We start from the raw sequence: 21399 nt of genomic DNA, 5'->3' as shown, positions 1-21399 counted from the left end.
ACCAAATGGCGGACCGCGGTCCGAGTCCGGACCCTGACGTGATCCTATCCGGACCCGGACCATAATAGCCTAATTTAGATTTTCACGTAAGATTTCAAAGCTGCGCTAAATGTGTTGTTGGTTAGGATAACAGCATTTACTTCAGGGGCTTTAGGAACCATCATTTCGCTTGCTGCTACTCAGCCAGTGAAATCTGTGAATTCTGATCGAGTCAGTGAGTCTAGTCAGTGAGTGAAGTATAGCCTACTATGGGGAAGAGACTCACTGATAGCCTGAAACGAGCGAGAAGGAGACGGAAACAATCAGATGGATATCTAGTTAACGATAAGTAGCCCAAGTTATTTTCAAATCATCGATTGGTCAAAGAGGAGAAAACTAGACAGCGAGAACAGAGCTTTATATAACGATACGGGGGCAATACCACAAAAAACTGTCACGTCCGTAACGCCAACTAAATGTGGATATGACAGTTTTGCGCGGAATTGCCCTGGACCTCTTCTACATATTCAGAGACAGGCGATTTGTAAAAGAGCCAATTTGAAGCACGTCTACTAGACAAAGCAAATATTTTGAGCAAGCATAGGGTAGGCTAGGCCTATTCAACAGAACTGAGACCACAGAATATTTTACGATTTAAGAAGGCAATATGATTGATCCACCACAATCTAGTTAAGCCTACATGCATTCACTGCCTAACAACGTGATGTTCCTGGGTTTCCAGGATTTCGGGTCAACATAAAAATGTTAAGGCTATTTCGCTACTCAATGGTGCTATTTCACACGCATTATAGCGACCCCCTACTCACCAGTAGGGCTGTCAAAATTGCTCAAAAATTACTATATTGGAATATCTAGGCGGGTGACAGGTCTGAGAATGCGTGCGCTACACAAGTAGTGCGAAGGACAGAAGATGATGAATAACTGAATAAAAAGGCCTAGCCTAAATGAATAGAGTAAGGCAAAACAAATAGCCTATAGCCTAATGAAACATAGGCCTACGGATTGATGCAGTATCTTTGCAACATTATTAAATTAATCTGTCACCATATGCCTACGTTTGCAAAGAGGAGAATATTTTAATTTGATTCACAATGAAACGTTTAATTTAATTTACATGTTAACAATGAGTAGTTTTGGTTGTTTTTGGTGGCGTTATTGCATCCCTTTTATGAATGCAAAATTGTTCCCTCGAGATTGGAAGCTCCTGTTATAGGAGGCTGCGCATTTCAAAACATCTCAACGTGAAATGCCACAAAAAGCTGTTTATGAATAGGTCTTAGTGAGTTAGGAATCCTATCGACTTCTTTTAAGCTGTCCCAGACTTAGGTGCTACTTTTAGGTCTAAAATGCTTCGTGAATTACTTTTAGTGAAAAAAATTAGGAGTCCTAAAGTTAGGAGTGACACGCCCATTATTTTTAGGAGTTGCTCCTAAATTCGCCAGTTAGAGTTACTTTTAGCCTTAAAATTCTTTGTGAATACGGCCCCTGAATAAAAAGGCCTAGCCTAAATGAATCAAGAGTAAGGCAAAACAAATAGCCTAGTAGCCTAATGAAACATACGGATTGATGTAGTAGCCTATCTTTGTAACATTATTAAATTAATCTGTTACTGTTTGCAAAGGAGAACATTTTAATTTGATTCACAGTAATGTTACATTTAATTTACATGTTGACAATGAGTAGCCTAGTTTTGGTTGTTGTTGGTGGCGTTATTACATGTTAGTTAGGCTATGCCTACAACGCCAAAATTGCTTCCTCACGATTGGAAGCTCCTGTAGCTGCATAGGATTTCAAAACACGGCGAAATGCCACAAAACAGGTTTGTGAATAGGTCTGTGAGTTAGGAGTCCTCTCGACTTCTTTTAAGCTGTCACAGAGGTGGGAAGGTGTGATTTGTTGGGGGCATGGCCGGATTAACTGGGCACAAATGTCTGATGCTCCGCAACTGTTCATAGCAGCGAGAAGCCTTTATTGTGTGACAGAGCAGAAGTGGGGCCACACACTTGTCTGTACGTTAAAGTATGAAGATTAAAGAAAATCATGAAATTAAATCAAATTGCATCATATTTACAGTCTCTGCGTTCACCTGCGCACCCTACTCTCGTTTGAATTACTCCCATGAACACATAGATATGGCAAGCATATCATATCAAAGAGGAGACACAGGGCTATCCATTGGTACCATGTATGTCGATCCTTCTGGCTTATGAAAAACAGACGAAGTGACTGCAAAATAATAACGTCATGTACAAAAACCAACTGCACATCCATTACTCTCGTTTGAATTACTCGCGGACCTGTGATTTGGATAGATATGCCACACATGTCAGATGAAAGAGGACACAGAGCTATCATTTGATACCAAGTACATCCTTCTGGGTTATAAAACAGACGAAGTTTCAGCAAAATAATAACTTCATATAGCTCGACTTACCTCACGTTTTTGTCTGTTTTTGTGGCAAAGCATGTTTATAATCCAACGCTATTGTGTGTTTCTCTATGGCAAAGAATGTTCATAATCCGGTTTTGAGATCCTAGCAAATTCCTGCATGGCATTCAATTCAAGGCTCACATTGCATCCCAATTTGTTCGACAAAGAAATACCTTTTTTGCCTTTACTTTGTTCATGGCAACGCAGTAAAAAGTTGTAGCGAATCATGAGTCCAGACAGGCACACACACGTAAACTCGGGTCAAGTCAGGTCAGATCAGTTTGTGTTCCAGATATAGAGCGCAGAAATGTCATTTTTAATCACTAAATAAAAAAAAATGGCATTTATTTCTGTAAGGCGCACACCACATATGTCTGTAAATTGCTCAGCCCCAGAGAATACCTCCACCATGGCAATGATATTGCTAGATTCAGGACAGTCTGCCCTACACACACATGAAATGCATGTAGAGCTATGAGCTTGCTGTGGTGAGATACATGTCAAAATAAGATTTTTTATAATACGCTTTTTATATTTTAATTCTTTAAAAATCAAAATAAAATCAATGCTAGTACTAATACATGAAATGATGGCAGATCTGGATAGCCTAGACTCGGGAAAAAACAATATATAATATGTGTGTGTGGCACTAACAATGACCAGAATAAATCCTTATGAATAAAGGTAGTGAAAATGCTCTAAAAAAAACTAAGGGTTAAAATATACATATATTTAAAAAGTAGAATCCATAAATATCTCAGGAAAATATAAGTTGTATGTGTATGTGTTTATTAGTTCCAAAGTTTAATAATTCAGACACTGATGGCACAGTGTTCTGTTTTAAGTCTTTTTTTCTCAACTAAAAATGCTTTGCGCTGGTTAGGGGGTACTTGGCTGAAAAAAATATTTCACAGGGGGTACATCACTGAAAAAAGGTTGAGAACCACTGGCCTAGGATAAATGCAAAAAACACTTCCCTATGACAAAGACATCGTAAAACACTGAAAGTTAATATTTTGTCACTAGCAACATACATCTGTCCTTTGTCAAATGTGTTACGTTCCAAGTAGCCTAGTGCGATTCTGCTTCATAAAGTTGAACAAATACATTTGCTTATTTCACAGAAAAATATAAATAGCCAGTTTAGGGTCTACAGTGCAGAGTTGGTAAGTTATGGTAGGCCAACTTGGAGTGAACATACAAACAGGGGAAATTCTTTCTCTAGTAGCGGAGTAGCCTGATGGTAGGCAGGTGCGCACGTAGACATAGCCTAAGGCCGAACATGCAAGCGCCAATGAATCGTGCTGCACGACAATCATGCCGTTAAACTTAAATAGGTTAACATCACTCTAAGTTCGCCTTCAAGCAAGGAAAATGATGATTTGAAAACATCTGTTTTGTTGGAAGGGCAAGGGGGTAGCAACAGGGCAACACAGAGACAGGCCCGATGGCAGGGCTGTTATGAGAGTATTAAAATATGGGATATTCTACGGGAAAACATTAAAACGGCAAGACAGCGGGGGAAAGTTAAAATACGTGATAAACACGGAAAAAGTTGGCATGCATTGTTTCGGTCCCCGTGCACAGGGATTATTTGTCATACTATTAATCACATATGATTATTTGTGAAATTGTGCAAACAGGTGCAACACATTTGAAAAGGAAGGACTGGTAGCATGCAAGCTCACGGGAAAGATTGATTTAAGAACGTTATCACAGTGTGTGGCTGTGGCGCAAAGCAGAGCGGGCGGAAGACAGCGACAATTGGCAGGGGAAGGTCATGTCTTTTTTTAACAATTATGTCGGAGGGTCATTGAACAATTTCTAGCAGGCAAGGGAGGGTCATGCAACTTTTGACTGAAGCATTCAAAATTCCTCCGGTGGCCCCTTCAATAAATAACGAACAGTCCCTAGATTGATGCTGGGCTATATGTCTTGGTTCATGTCTGTTAACAACTCATTGCCGTCAAACACGTATCTCGTGGTTGCATTCATTACGAACAAACATGCAATGTGAACGTCTGGGATTGGGGAGAGCACTAAATACTCAACTGAATAAGCACAAAGTCAAACCTTTAAATGAAAAACACTCTTTAATAATCAAAAAAATAAACCGCTAATGAAGTAAACTTGTGACCATCAAAAATCCTTTATCACCTGTAACTCTGTGATAACAGAACGTAACAGGAAGGCATTTAGCTGAGCAACGGAGGTTAATATGCTCTATATTTTGTCCAAATGATTTCTGTCTATCATCGTTGCACATCGATGAAAACCAGAATGTTTAATTTGTCCTGCGTTTCTTCTACGGCTGCAAACGGGATTCACTCGCAGTTAACCAAATATTTCTTTATTAGGGCAGGGCAGGCATATTTCTGGCTATTAAATTATTTCTAAACCAGTCTGTAGTGAAGTCTGTATAGGGTTTTCCAGGCTCCATTTCTTTTTACGAGACACCCTGCTCACTTGAGACATCTGCTGGTTGTTTGGGTCGTTGCAGCGTCACTGGAAAAATACAAATTAAAGTTGCGTGATCCCGCGCGCGGACCGCGAGGGAAGCTGGCCAAGTCGAAGCACTGCCCACTGTATGTAGCGCCATTTTCATTTTTTTCCCTATTAACAGTACTCAGTGACCTCAAAAAACAGGGCCATATGTTGAAAACAGCCAGAGTTCCCCTTTAACTTTAATACTTAAAATTACCTTTTTTGTTGTATGTGTTATGCTTTTAGTTTTCTGATACCATATCAATACAGCAGCATTTTTATCAATACATATTGATGCAGGAGTACATCACAATATATTGTGTTACTTTGAGCAATACCCTAGTGTTAAGTTAGTTCTTGACGAGCACTGGTGCATTGCAAAATCAATGGATGATTACGTCAATATGAAAACAGAGAAAGCTTAATCTTACCTTCATCATGGTGATGGCAATATAACGTGCTTCTTTAATTATCATTGGTTCATAGGTGGCCTCCAGCTTGGGGAGAGGGAGCCCTCCAAATGTGAGGTCTGTCCCAGACCTGGAAGAGGCAGAGGAGGAGGAGGAAATGGAAGATGCAGGGGTGGAACCAGGCAGTCGCTGAAACTTGCTCATGTTCTCCTGCTGAAGAGATTTTTTCTGAGACACAGGAACTGCCTTTACCTCCACCTATATGGCAGAGAAAATGTGATGAGAAGGCATCATTTTTTATGTTAGGATTGTGTATATAATTTGTTTTGACAAATGTATTCACAGACTTTTATTTCCACAGTGAAGGCATTATATGAAAGAGTAATATTTCCTTCACATAAAAGTGCAGAACGAAAACTCACAAATATGCACCAGATGGGAGCTTATTAACCATCAACCTCATCATCCCTAGGCTATTTTCAGTGTAATTTTACTACCTTTACTTTTAAGACCTTATCTTGGTCATAGTAATGGCCAGCTATACAGGCTATATCTTGTTTTTCCAGGAAAGTCTGGGCTACCCATATCTGTGAAAGTATGATTTGATAATACTTGCATATGTCTTATGTCAGCCTTTATATCAAGAAAAAAAAATAATTTGCGTAATTGTTTTGCATTAATGCCACTAGGAAGCATGCCAGTAAAAAGATACTTTATATAAGTGTAGATGGAATTGTCTTGAATCTGGCAATATAAGGTTGGATACTCTATGCCTAAGCAATGTACAAAAATGCATGCACTGACTTAAATAGTCTACATTAGAATATAATAAAAGACATTTTGCAATTTAAAAACCAGATCACCTAGGAATGGCTTATTGTACAGAGGCATGCTGTATATCCTTATATTCGGTAAGGTCTGCTGTTTATTTTAATATACGGTTAGCCATGTGTTGAGTGAACTGTTTATCACTTGTTTAATCGCCAATGTCACTGGAAAGCGTAGGTTCCGCTCTTTCAGGTGATGTGTGTGAGATATCTGCATGATGAGTACTTTACGAGCAAATCAACAGAGGGGTGGTAAAGGTAAAGGTTAATCATTCACTTAATTTACATTTTTCTTTGCCAAACACAAATCAGCAAATACAGACCTTCATGTTGGGCACGTGCACCACATCTCCATACTGGTCTTTGGTCTGCACTACCACAGTGGTGGGCCAGCCACAACGGATATCATCCTTGTTCAGGATGAGAGAGGTTTTCTGTGGATCTGCGTACGAATCTGGCTGAAGCCATCTAAGGCAGGAAAGGTATATAGAAAAGCCATGTGAGAAAAGGCCAGAAAATACAAGGGAATACTCTTCAAAGCAATTGTGGCTGTACCTAAGGATACAACAATTTCATGTATTTGGGGTGTCATGATTTCGAAGTCGAAATCATTCGAAATTACATCTCAATCTCGAACTTGGGACTCAAAGGAAGAATCAACGATGTAGCCACACCCCCAATGTCACATCCAGCATGTATGCCAAGACGCAAAAATGTGCAATTGGGTTGCTTATTACAGTGCATGAAAATGCACTGTACTGTTATTCCAAGGCTTTTTACAGTGCATGAAAATGCACTGTACTGTTCTTCCTAGGCTTCTTCTTATTAGAGTGCATGAAAATGCACTCTACTGTTATCCGATTTATTACAGTGCATGAAAATGCACTGTACTGTTCTTCCAAAGTTTCTTATTATTACAGTGCATGAAAATGCACTGTACTGTTCTTCCTAGGCTTCTTATTCTTATTCTTCCGCTAACACATTTAATGCAGCTTCAACCTTTAAACCTTTCAAGCTTTAACGTAGAAACTTCATTCAAACTATGTTACGTAGGTCTTACTTAGGACATGGGGGGCTTTGTATTTTTCATCTTTGTAACTTTTATACTTTTTAAACTATTAATTAAAAACTATTCAAAATTTCCCCATAGACTTAACATGGGCTGATGACATCATAATAGAGCACTTAAGCAATTAGAATCCTAGGCCAGGTGTTCCGGCCACCTGCATCAATTGTCAGTTTCTCAGGCTTTAAGCATACAGTCTCATTCTCTTAATAAGACTACACATCTTGTTCAACTGTTTCCTCTGTCCACAACATAATTTAACCATTTAAACTATCCACCTATTTAACTGTTCAGTAATTCCAACTATATTAAACCTCATTTACCTAGCAAATAATTTAACCATTTAAACTATCCACCTATTTAACTGTTCAGTCATTCCAACTATAATAAACCTCATCTACCTAGTTCAGTCATTCAAACTATATTAAACCTCATCTACCTAGAAAATAATTTAACCATTTAAACTATCCACCTATTTAACTGTCCAGTCATTCCAAATATATTAAACCTCATCTACCTAGCAAATAATTAAACCTTTTAAACTATCCACCTATTTAACTGTTCAGTCATTCCAACTATATTAAACCTCATCTACCTAGTTCAGTCATTCCAACTATATTAAACCTCATCTACCTAGCAAATAATTTAACCTTTTCAACCATCCACCTATTTAACTGTTCAGTCATTCCAACTATATTAAACCTCATCTACCTAGTTCAGTCATTCCAACTATATTAAACCTCATCTACCTAGCAAATAATTTAACCTTTTAAACTATCCACCTATTTAAATGTTCAGTCATTCCAACTATATTAAACCTCATCTACCTAGTTCAGTCATTCCAACTATATTAAATCTCATCTACCTAGCAAATAATTTAACCATTTAAACTATCCACCTATTTAACTGTTCAGTCATTCCAACTATATTAAACCTCATCTACCTAGTTCAGTCATTCCAACTGTATTAAACCTCATCTACCTAGTTCAGTCATTTCAACTATATAAAACCTCATCGTGTTGGTTGCCAATTAGCACATCATCTGTTTTAACAATATATTTTACACCATATGTTTTGCATTTTCATGCACTGGTAATTCCCTGGAATTGCGTTTTCTAGTTACATGCACTGTACTGTTCTTCCAAAGTCTTCTTATTTTTCTTCTTCTTCTAACGCACTTAATGCAGCTTCAACCGTTTAACGTAGAAACTTCATTCAAACTTTGTTACGTAGGTCTTACTTGTGACATCCGCGCTTTGTATTTTTCATAATTGTATTAATTAAAAACTATTCAAAATTTCCCCATAGACTTAACATGGGCTGATGACATCACAATAGAGCCGTTAAGCAATTAGAATCCTATGGCAGGTGTTCAGGCCACCTGGATCAACTGCCAGTCTCAGGCTTTAAGCATACAAACTGGCTCTATTAAGAATACACACCCTGTTCAACAGCTTTCTCTGCCAAAAACTGTTTCAAAGTAAAGGTCCTCACTACAATATTTCACTGTTAAACAATTTAACCCTTTAAACTACTGAACTTTTTAACTGTTCAGCCATTGTAACTGTTACTTGTCATCAACTATGACTTCTACCCACTGTAGCTAGTTAGCATGCATGTTAGCATTGTTAGCATGTTTAGCAAAACTGCTAAAAATTATTAGCTAAGTTAACTAAGTAACATGGTTAGCATAGTTAGCATTGCTAGCATAACTGCTAAAAATGATTAGCTAGGTTAGCTAAGTCACATGGTTAGCATAGTTAGCATTTTAAAATTGTTAGCATGCTAATTAACATAGTAACTTTGTTAACATTATTATCTTTGTTAACATAGTTAGCATAACTGCTAGCAAACATTAGAGCCATTCCAACTGTCAGTTATCGTCAACTATCTACCTAAATAATTTAACCATTTAAAGTATCCACCTATTTAACTGTTCAGTCATTCCAACTATATTAAACCTCATCTACCTCACAAATAATTTAACCATATAAACTATCCACTATTTAACTGTTCAGTCATTCCAACTATATTAAACCTCATCTACCTAGCAACCAATATAGCAACCACCTCAAGTACCCTAGCAACAGCCTAGCAACCACTTCCAGTTACAACCTAGCAACCAATATAGCAACCAATAAGTTTAACCTAGCAACCAGCATAGCAACCACCACAACTAACCTAGCAACAGCCTAGCAACCACCTCATGTACCCTAGCAACAGCCTAGCAACCATGTCAAATACCCTAGCAACAGCCTAGCAACCATGTCAAATACCCTAGCAACAGCCTAGCAACCACTTCCACAGTTACAACCTAGCAACCAATATAGCAACCAATAAGTTTAACCTAGCAACCAGCATAGAAACCACCACAAGTAACCTAGCATCAGCCTAGCAACCACCTCAAGTACCCTAGCAACAGCCTAGCAACCATGTCAAATATCCTAGCAACAGCCTAGCAACCATGTTAAATACCCTAGCAACAGCCTAGCAACCACCACAACTTCAACCTAGCAACCAACAGGATTACCTAAGCAACCAGCATAGCAACCACTAAATTTGGCATAACAACCAACATATTTACCCTAGCAACACTATTGCAACTATATCTGCATTATTTGTTTTTACTCTGTATGATATTTTACATCATATTTTTTCATTTTCATGCACTGTATTTCCTTCAGGAAATGCTTTTCTAGTAATTTCTCACTTTTCCCCCTTGGGGAGGATTAATCAAATTTGCTTAGACTCTGATAAATCACTGCTTACAGTAGTAATATATCAATTATTTTTTCATTTTATCTTGCTGTTTTATTTCATTAATGTTGTATCTCTGTAACCCATAATCTATGACACAAGTATAAATTTTAAATGTTTGAGATGAGGTTCACCTAGCCAGTCGGCCTCCACTGGAGTTTGGGACACACGTAATGAAGTCCTCCAAGAAAGAATGCTCATTGGTTTGCAAGTGTAAAGGCAGGTTTCCCTCCAAAGCTTCCAGGATAGTGGGGGAGTGAGTAAGAGCCAGTCCCTTGCCTAGGATTCCAGAGTGGGCCTTACACACCTAACAAAGCATAACACACACACACACACAAACCAGGTAAGAATATTTTACTCATAATATCACAATGTACAATTATTGTGATGTGCACATGCGTATGTGTGACAGATATTTGAATGAGGTCACTTACCTGAAGAGAGGCCTCTTCAAGTATCTCAAGATCATCCTCAAGATCATTCCCTGAATGTTAATCAAATTGCAATGTTAATGTGGAAATAGGGTTTTAGTAAACAGTTTAAAACAAAAGCCTGTTGCCATAAACCAAAAGCTAGGCATACTGTACAGTGGTGTGCATTATGATAACCACTGATGTTTTACACTCTTACAGAGGTACACGCTCCACTCGCCTTATTCACCTGCAGACTAATGCACTCCGTTTGCAAACTGCCAATTAAACTCACTGAAGAAGAAGAACAGGCCAGCGAACCCTTCTTCTTTTTGCGGTAAGCTTTTTTTTTTTGGCAGTTTGCAAACGGAGTGCATTACCACCATCTGCTAGTGTACCCTGTAGCCTCGTTCTGGCCGCCGGGTGAATAAGGCGAATAGCGTTCCATTTTTCTATTATGATTACACATCTGTGTGAACACACATCTGTTCACTCTGACATTACATTTTCACATTCAAACCAATTAACACAGCTCTTTCGAGAGTACTTCCTCACAAAACACTTACACTTACTTGCACTTCCTTCTCAACTACTATATTTCTTCAATCTCTTGGATTTACTTAAACACTGCAGTATAATCATGTTATACTGTATGCAAAGGCAGTATCTATTGTTACACTAAAGTGCCCTATTGCACTGTAACTTCAATGTAATTGTAAGTAACTTTGGATAAAGGCGTCAACATGTCAAATTATTCTTTCAAAACACTGTAACAAGTTTCCTGTCCAAGAGGACAATTATACTGTAGTACAATGACTTTTACATTTTGACCACAAATATTTAGCCATGGTGTTTACTTCACTTTTAAGCTCTTATCTTGGTCATTGTATACATGGCAAATTGTTTTTTTGTTTTGTTTTTTGGGACCACCCATATCTGGAAAAATATGATGGGATAATACTTGCATATGTCTTATGTCAGCCTTTATTTAAAGAAAAATGTATTTCCGTCACATGATTTTTATGTCAGCAGTAGAAATATCTATTCATATTGTGTAGTTGAAATTGGGATTATCTGGAATCTGGCAATATGAAGATGGTGATGGTGGGATACAAAAATATATGTACAGACATAAATATTTCAATCATTATTAATTGTTTTATTCACTGAAGTCTTGTCACTGAAACCATTGGATGAAAAATGTGCCTTATACCTATACCTGTACTTGCATATGTATTTCATGTAGTCAAAGCCACAGTTGATCTGGGCATGTTATGACCAATTTTTGATTCTTTGATATGGAAAGCAAATTAATTGTTTTTTGATGCTATTACATTAGAATGTTATCCCAAAGTTGGACACCATGTAGAACATTTCGAAACCAGATTACTCTGGAACAGCTAATTGTACAGAGGAATGTTTTAGACCTTTGTGTTCGGTAATGCTTGACAATCCTGACAATTTGTGTCCGTATTTCCTTCGGGATAAATACAGTATGTATCTATCTCAGTGGTGCGCCAGCTGATGCTAAAATTAGACATCAGTTAGAATGATACTTATGTAGAAGTGATCTCTCGATCTTCATCTTGTCAAATACTACCCCCTATAGCCACCGTAGGCTATTGTGTTGGCAAGTCAGCATGGCTACCAGCTTTTGCTTCCATAATCATCATTTTCATGGGGGTGTCTGTGTCCCATTGACAAAAGCTATGGCTTGTAAAACTGCGAAGCCTGCAGCTAATTTTGGGATGTTTGTAACCTGTGTAGTGTTGAACCACAAACAGCAACACCTCGGATCGGGAGTCGAGCATGCTAGCAATTGAGCTTAAAGCCCAGGCTGCTAGCTCTCTCACTAGTACTTCAGGTGTAGGGAGGGAGACTACCATTACACACATGCCCCTAAACCTCACTCCTGATCCACGGCATGGCACCAATGTGACCTGTGTTCTGTTTAACTGTATGGTTGCGGTCAGAAGAATGTGTACATTTATTTACAGCAAAGGTAGGCCTACATAAATTGTTTACTGACTGCCAATACTGTTCATTGTCAGTTTGTAAAGTTTAGGCAAAGTAGGAAGTGCATTTATTAATTTGCCAGATGTGTTTATCAGTAAGTAACATTAGGAATCCCTGATCAATGTGATTGAAATCATTGCTCCAGCCTAACCAAAGTTAATGCTATGTCTACACCCGTCACCATGGTAGCGTTGGAAATGTTTCCCAATCGTGAGCCCAAAGACTCTATATACAAAGAGAATGAGTGAGTTATATAAATGATAAAGAGTGAATAACTGTATTCACAAGGTGAATGAGTCTGGTTTTAACCAGGCTAGGAAACTCCCACATAGGAACAAAAACCTTATGCTGTATCACACATGTGGGGCTACAAGCAGACCAAGTTCAATGCAGACTTCTGGACCGAATATGGATTGAATATCATCAATATTGTTGAAAAAAAGCGTTGGTCATAATAAGGCTATATTATCCCATGAGTTACCTGTGGATAGAGCGAGATCTTTCTTCATGAGGGCTGCAGCACACACACTACCCAAGTATGCTAGCTCTTTCTCAAGCTGCGTAATGCCCTGGTAACATAGAGACTTGGTTATATCAATCATTTTCACCACAAAGTTTAATAATGAGAATAAATAGGTAAAGCAGTTGGGATGTTGGTAAGAGGTTTTTCAGACAGCAAAAGAGATATGGCTGTTTCCAGAAAAATCTCCACCACTATTCTGATGGCAGCAGTTATTAAAGCAGGGTTGGCATAGCAGGATTGGCATGTTAACAATGGAGCTGTAAGCACTCTGCACTTGAAAAAACAACAACTATTTTGCCTGTTGTGAAAGAGATGAAAGCCAAATGCACTTGAATTGATCTGTACAGAAAATAGCCGCATGCAAAAAAAATTGTAATTGCCAACGGCTAGAAGGCTAAGACCCAATACATAACATGAGTGATAGTTTCATGTGCACAGCATGTTGCATCACAAAGAGCAATCTTTGGTCACTTCTGATAGGAAAACAGCAGTAAGGTTGGCCCCTACTACAGCTGTGACTGAGCAGTGCAATAATAAACAAGCCAAATAGAATTGCCTAAAATGATGAGAAGGCCTCAGTAGATATTTGTGACAGTATAAACACAATTGACTTTTCTGCTAACCTCATCAGGGCCTGGATTGAACTCATAACCCACTGCCATGCACTTAAAGCCATAAAAGCAGGCTTTCTCGTCTTTCACATAATCTGAGGCAGTCTCCAGTGAAAAAAGGACCTCATTTCCTGAAAACAAAAAATATAGTGGTGTGAGCATCACAGCAGTTCCTTTTTGACACACATATGACATTTGTATCAATGTGGCGATACCTGGTAAAACCAAAACTGAGGTCGGCCAGCCAGTGGAGCCAAAAAACTTTTTTAGCTCAGTCCAAGAGTTGATGGCTTCCTGAATAAGTGGTTTTGAGGAAAGACTAGACAAATGAAGTGAACGGCATGGGATGAACAGTCGTAGCACATCCTCTGGTTGAGCTGTACCACATTGAGGATCAAACTCAATTGTTGTCCATCGCACACAGTCTGGGAAGGACACCTGAAGGGAGAGGAGTTTAAAAACAGAAACTCATTATGTTTAACAGAAACTCACATTATGTTTGTTTTGTTTTTTTAGCACTCTTAGCTGGCAGAAAACATTGTTTTCTTCTGCTTTGTTTTTAGTTTCGCTTTCGATGGCTGATGATGTGACCAAGGTGAAGCATATTATATCAGTTATTTTGACGAAAACAATAATGACAATGACGTGAGTGAGAGAGACTAATTTATGTGCAGAGTACAGTAGGAGCATCTAGCAGCAACTGTGACACCTGTTACAGTGGAAGAAATTCTCCAGCAGCCAGTGAGAAGAGATTTGTGACAATGGAAGTGACATTTCCAGACTTATTTCCCAAAAACCATATCAAGGGATAATAATAGTAATGTCTGATGATAATGATGATGAGGATGATGATGACGGATACTATTACTAGCCTACTACTACTACCACTGCTACTGCTGCTAATAACAAATCATGATAATAATAATAATCTATTATGGTAATAGTAATAATGATAGTAGGAAAATATAGCTGCCAAGCAGCAATGAGGGGGCCAAGCTCTTTGCAGATACTTGAGCCGTCGAGATGGCAGATAAATTTGACATTGCCGAGGTCTCAACTGCTTCGCCTGTCAATTGCCTAAAGGTCTCTACTGTACCACTTGCCCAGGGTCTCTGAACTGCACTGCACTGCAACTGACATGCATCAGCACTTCCTGTTCCTCTAGCACCGCCCTAGTGGTCAAACATTACTATATGTACTGTGCCTCCTCAGGATGTGGTCCCGTGCGTATGTGTGCTGCTTTGTCTGAATATCATATGTACTAAGTTTCATGAAAATCGGACAAACTATGTGAGGCGTGAAACTTTTTAAAGGTTTTTGACAAAATCCAAAATGGCGGAAAATCCATCATGGCGGAAAATGACGTCATAGGGTGCGTTGAACTCGGCTTGGTCCAAGGATTCTAACAATACCTCATTTTTGACAATCGAGTTAACGGGTCAAAAGTTACGTGCGTGAACGCACGGCCAACTTTGGCCTGTTGGTGGCGCTAGAGCGCTCAAAGTGCCGGTATGAAACTTGGTGAAATTAATCATGAGACTGTCCCCAATCAGTGTGCCAAATTTCACAACTTTTCACCAGACGGTTCTATGGGCTGCCATTGACTTCAATGGCAGAGGAAAGATGTTGAATAATAATAGGAAAAGGTAGAAACACAATGGGTGCCTTCGCAGCTTCGCTGCTTGGCCCCCAACAAAGAGAAACACAATGGTTGCCTCGCAGCTTCGCTGCTTGGCCCCCAATAAGAACAAATATAGCTGCAAGCAACAATGTGGGGGCCAAGCAGGGAGTTCAGCAGTCCAGATTTGCCATGCAACTCAATGGCATCAGGCCGTGGCATCAAGCATATAGCATTAAGCAGTCACAGCAAGTTCCATGCCAAACAACCCAAGATTGGCTGAGTTACAAGGTCAAGTTTCACATCAAAACATAACTGATTTTGTGTGGCTGAACCAGGGCTGAGTGCCGCCCCCTCACCCAGCCAACCCACCGCCGCAATCGCCCCTGCCCGTCCCACCCTGCCCCACTCTTGCACACACTCATTAGAATTAACTGGATGGAACTCGCTGTCAGCAGTTTCACATCAAAAATAAAACATCGATTGAGATATGATCATGCTTGCTGTGATTTCAATGCCCCCATACAGGTCAAAGGTCACCAAATTATTTGTGCATCATCAGGATGAACCAGACGGTTTTATGGGCTGCCATTGACCTCCATTGCAGAATAATGCAGCAACTACAGGCCAAAATACATTTTTGCCAATTACAGAGCCCCCTAGAGGTCAAAGGTCACCAAATTTATTGAGCGTCCTCCTGATGGGTCCTGAGGACCATGTACTAAGTTTGGTTTTGATACATGAAAGCGTTGCTGAGATATGATCTCACTTCCTGTTTGGCGGCTTCGCCGCAAATTTCGATTGGCTGTTACAGGCGAACGCTTCTATCAATTGTTCCAGAAAAAAAAAATACACTGATAGGCCATGGCCTGAAGATGGTCTCTGCCCATTTTGGTGAGGATCAGCTGAAATTTGTGACTTGCGAATACTTATTCGTGTTTTTGATTAAATCCAATATGGCGGCCGAATCAATCAGTTGTCCTCTGTCTACCTAAGGGCCTTCCACAGTATTACCAGACACTACTAGTGCATTTTAATTCTAAGCACAACAGCAGCTACAGGCCAAAAGGCATGTGTCTTAATTGCAGCCCCCAGGTCAAAGGTTACCAAATGTTTTGAGCGTCCTCCTGATGGGGTCAGGAGTCTATATACTACGTTTGGTTATGATGAAGTTATGTGTGTGAAGTTTGGTGTCGATTGGACAAAATTTGTGACCAGAGAAGACGTTTTAGTGTTTTTGATAAAATCCAAAATGGCGGAAAATCCATCATGGCGGAAAATGACGTCATAGCGTGGAACTCGGCTTGGTCCAAGGATTCCAACGGTACCTCATTTTTCAAAATCGGGTCAACAGGTCAAAAGTTACGTGCGTGAACGCACGTCCAACTTTGGCCTGTTGGTGGCGCTAGAGCCCTCGAGGAGCCGACATGAAACTTGGTGAAATTAATCATGGAACTGTCCCTAATTGGTGTGCCAAATTTCACAACTTTTCACCAGACGGTTCTATGGGCTGCCATAGACTCCAATGGCGGAAGAAAGATGTTAAATAATAATAATAAATCATAGAAACACAATGGGTGCCTTCGCAGCTTCACTGCTTGGGCCCCAATCATAGAAACACAATGGGTGCCTTCGCAGCTTCGCTGCTTGGCCCCCAAATAGAATCACTATGGGTTGCCTCGCAGCTTCGCTGCTTGGCCCCCAATAATAATAATAGGAAAAGGTTGAATCACTCATGGTGCCTCGCAGCTTCGCTGCTTGGCCCCCAATAATAATAATAAGAAAAGGTAGAATCACTCATGGTGCCTCGCAGCTTCGCTGCTTGGCCCCCAAATAGAATCACTATGGGTTGCCTCGCAGCTTCGCTGCTTGGCCCCCAATAAGAAAACTAACAAACACAATGCCTTCGCAGCTTCGCCCCCAATAATAGGAAAAGCTAGAATCACTATGGGTTGCCACGCAGCTTCGCTGCTTGGCCCCCAACTATGATAATTGATAATAGCAAAAAATAAAATAGCCACTGTAACAATGAAAATAATGACATAATATAAATATATCAATATAAATAATACAAATATATTGGTGGACAAATAAGATAATAACGTCAAATGAAAGCCAATTTCATATTTCTATCTGCTTCAGAGGCTGAGAAATACATTTCAGAAAGTCCTCAGGTTTTAGGAGGTGCTTTTCAGAAAATGCTTAGGTTTTAGAGAGCCCTTTTAATGGGAGCTCTAGGTCTTAATGGGTTAACGAATGAATAGACAGATTGACAGATTGATTGATTGATTGATTGATTGATTGATTGATTAATTAATTAATTAATTAAAGTAAAGAAATACATTTGAATAGATAGATACATACAGAATGAGTGAAAGAGAGAGCAAGAGAGACAAACTACAAAGGAATTCATCGTATTTCTACAGAAAAATATACTATTACAGACATGATATGTATGATCCATCAGAAGATACTGTGAAAAAAAAAAAACCCAAAGGTATGTTTTACCTTGTACTGAGTGACACTGGCCTGCTTGTATGGATGATCACTCTCAATGACAGCATAGTGATTGGACGTAGTACATGCTGATAGGCCCTGATCTGGCTGATTGCCCGTGGTGCTGTCTGTTGACTGGTTAGGGTTGAACATAGGTGGGGCATACTTCTGGTTCAAAGCAGAAACTGCTGGAAGCAACTCTTGAACCAGACCAAAGACCTCCACTGCAGCCTGACAGAATATGACAAAGGAGATGTATTACACTGATATCCAGACAAATGTATTTATTTTTTGTGCATCCAGTCATTTGCAAGTCCAGACAAACATATTTGAGTTCTGGAAGTTCACTATTTAGGGAAAAGTATCTGTTTCAGATATGAACCACAGTCTTAAAAGTGTTACCAGAGAAAGTCCTATAAGGGAAGAACTTCCACTTCCTCCAACTTCCGGTTTCTGAACTGGTTGCAGTTCCTTCTCTGGTGCCACGTGAGGGCGCTCGTCCACGAGTGCAGAATGAATGGAGGTCTATGGAGCTGTACCCCTCAAAATCCAATTTTCTTTGGGTATAATTTTTTGCCAAGTAATTTGAATATTGTATTCGAAAAGGGCGGCAAAGAAAATACACTTGGTTGAGTATTATTTTTTTTTAAAGTCACTTAATTGTTCTAAAAAGCCTTTCAAATGTGTCAATGACATCATTCATTAGCACAATGCTAGCGTGTTATGGGCAACGACCCAACCTGTAAAAAATCAAAAGGACATAAGTACTCGTTCATTCAACTTTTGACCTATAACCCATGTTGAACTTACACAAACTACAATCAAATTTGAGATTTCTCAACGACAATCAGGAGAAATTTAGCCGTCTAGCTCCATTGACTCCGATTCATTTTGCACTCATGGCGATCGCCCCCAGTGGAACTCTGGTTGAACTGTAACCAAAATTTGGTACAATAGGACTTAATACAGAGTGGCCAGGCTCTCCATAGACGGGCCCTGGTGTTACATACTCGACGTTCCCGACCTGTAGCGCGACAATGTGACGTCACAGGAGCGCCATAACCATTTATACTCGCGCGTGGTGGTCGTGCCATTAGTTGCAATATTCTCCTGAACAGAGATGTCGCTGTTGTGAAAACGCTATCGCTACCTACTTTACACAGTAGAAAAAGCTATCAGAGTAGCATTGACGTCACTAAAGGCCAGAGAGCTAGCAGTTGACTGAGTTTGTGGAATTTCCTGAAGTGGAAAGAGATTTTGTTCAGGTCTAAGCAGACATCCTTTGGTTGAAAATAAATCTTTTCTATTCTTTCCTCTTAATTCCACGTGTTGGAACTCTCGCTGGTAACTTTGTTAACTTATCCAGCAAACCATTAAAAATTTACGACTGTAACAAAACAGTCCTCCGAACTGCAACTCTCGCTTGCCCTTGAACTAGTCCATCTTCCGGTTTCCGCTTTGGCGCGTACTCAGCTGAAAAAAATAGAGTGGTGCGCTAGTTAAGCTAGTTAGTTATTAAAAAATCTAGTTAATATTGTTTTCAGTACAAAGAGGCTTACCTAGCGCTTTCTCGTAAAATCATTTAACTGAATTTAAGAGTTTGACTCCTTTTAAGACGTCTCACCCCGAAAAGAAGCAAATTTGTCTGCCAATGCATTAAGCACATTTGTGCTAAAAACAAGCAAATTTGTCTGCCAGTGCGTAAATTTGTCTTGATAAGGCTCCTTAAAATAAGTCAACGTCTTCCTAAATTAAGTCAAAATGATCTTACGAGAGAGTAATAGGTAAGTCTGTTCATAATAAAAACAATCCCAAATAGATTGTTTGATCTTAATAAAAGATTAATAACACTTGGTTAGATTTTATTTTTTTTGCAGTGCAACATTTGATTATCTTATGCCAACACATTTCACCCTTTTATTAACAGGATCAGTGAAGTTCCAGCTCCAATGTTTGAAAACTGTATGAAACACACTGTATGAAAAACATGTAGGTTCTTAATACAATGTAGACGCAAATTTATTGTTGAGGACCCCTGGGTCGGTTGACATGGATTGACTCATGCATTAAACTATATCAAGTCCCGTTTTTCATGCCTGGAAAACACTGTTTCATTTTGAGTATAACTGTCAATGAGTTCATATTATGTCCATTCAGTAGTCAAAAATCCATTTATCTGCCAATGGATTAAGAACATTTACCTTAATTTAAGATGAGATTTAAGATTTAAGACAAATGGTCTTAAAATCTTAAATTTTAAGATCTATTTTCTTAATCCATTGGCAGATCAATTTGCTTGTTTTTTATGTCTTAATTTAATAAGATTGACTTATTTTAAGTCAAATAATCTTACAAGAAAGCTCAAAGTAAGTATCCTTATACTAAAAACAATACTAACTAGATTTTTCTATTAAGATTATAACACTTAGTAAGAGATCACTTTTTGCCGTGTAGGTCGTAAGATTTCACAGTGAGCCATTCTATTACCTTTGGAACAGAAGCAGCAACCGGGCCAATATAGGCTAAAATGAGGGGAAGAAGCATGGAAAACAAACTGGAAGAGCTCAGGAGGTCTGGGATGTCCTCTGCTGCAGACAGAAACAACATAAAATGCTTCATCATTTTTAATATGGAAACACTGATATTTGTTGCAATAGAACTCAAGCTCAAGAATGCATGGCTTACACTGCAAAAACAAATCTATCAATCTAAGTGTTATTAATCTTATATTAAGAGCAACAAATCTATTTGGTATTGTTTTTAGTACTTAGATATTTACCTAGTGCTCTCTCAAAAGATAATTTTGACTTAATTTAATAAGAGTTTGACTTATTTGAAGGAGTCATATCAAGACAACTTTGCTCAATGCACTGGCAACCAAATTTGCTTGTTTTTAGAACAAATTTGTTTAACGCACTGGCAGAAAAATGTACTTGTTTTCAGGATGAGACATCTTAAAATCAGTCAAACTGACAAAGACAGACAAAATTAAGTCAAATGATTTACGAGAAAGTGCAAGGTAAGTCTATTTATACTGAAAACAATACCAACTAGATGGTTTGATCTTGATATAAGATTAATAACACTTGGTTGGATTTTTATTAGATAAGCAGTTTTGCAGTGTATACACTCTACCTACATGAGGAGGTTCAATGAAAATGACTTACCATCTACTGCAAATGCTCTTTGAAGAAGATCTTTTGCTGCTCTGACCACTGCACTAACCACAGACAAAGCTCGACTGCAATTCTTATCCTCTTCGTTGGCTTTATTCAACATCTGAGACTGCAGGTCACCATCATATTCACTTCTGTAAGCATAACACATGGAAATGGTTAAACGTTCTTTTCTTCTCATGTTCTTGATTGTGATTCATACCAAATACCAGGAAAAAACCCATCACCTAATGACAAAATGAGACAGTAATTGACCATTTGCAGACATTTGAGACTTTGTCACGTGACAGTGCCATACTGCACTGCAAAAAATGAATTCTAACCAAGTGTTATTAATCTTATATTAAAGATTAAAAAATCTATTTGGTATTATTTTTAGTATGAAAAGACTTACCTAGTGCCCTCTCAAAAGATCCTTTTGACTTAATTTAAGAAGACTTTAACTTATTTTAAGGAGTCTTATCAAGACAAATTTACTCAACGCACTGGCAGACAAATTTGCTTGTTTTTAGGACAAATTTGCTTAACGCACTGGCAGACAAATTTGCTTGTTTTCAAGATGAGATGTCTTAAA

The 21399-nt window shown here is 38.8% G+C and overlaps 1 protein-coding gene across 14 annotated transcripts in view; it reads right to left on the bottom strand.

Moving 5' to 3' along the window:
* The window catches only part of mycbp2 (MYC binding protein 2), a 301458-nt gene that overhangs the window by 144746 nt on the left and 135313 nt on the right, over positions 1 to 21399 (bottom strand). For 13 of the 14 annotated variants that reach the window (XM_042066141.1, XM_042066068.1, XM_042066086.1 and 10 more), the window contains 10 exons: positions 20817 to 20959; positions 20137 to 20237; positions 17662 to 17880; positions 13751 to 13973; positions 13548 to 13666; positions 12883 to 12970; positions 10410 to 10459; positions 10110 to 10282; positions 6476 to 6620; positions 5347 to 5583 (listed from right to left, as the gene is read on the bottom strand). In XM_042066141.1, coding sequence (XP_041922075.1) covers positions 5347 to 5583; positions 6476 to 6620; positions 10110 to 10282; positions 10410 to 10459; positions 12883 to 12970; positions 13548 to 13666; positions 13751 to 13973; positions 17662 to 17880; positions 20137 to 20237; positions 20817 to 20959 — 1498 coding nt within the window. The remainder of the gene's footprint in view (positions 1 to 5346; positions 5584 to 6475; positions 6621 to 10109; positions 10283 to 10409; positions 10460 to 12882; positions 12971 to 13547; positions 13667 to 13750; positions 13974 to 17661; positions 17881 to 20136; positions 20238 to 20816; positions 20960 to 21399) is intronic. The other variant, XM_042066093.1, reaches the window with a different exon arrangement.

This window comes from Alosa sapidissima, chromosome 2 (assembly GCF_018492685.1).
Source record: "Alosa sapidissima isolate fAloSap1 chromosome 2, fAloSap1.pri, whole genome shotgun sequence".
In the NCBI taxonomy this organism is placed as follows: Eukaryota; Metazoa; Chordata; class Actinopteri; order Clupeiformes; family Clupeidae; genus Alosa; species Alosa sapidissima.
This window is presented reverse-complemented; position numbering and strand designations above follow the sequence as displayed.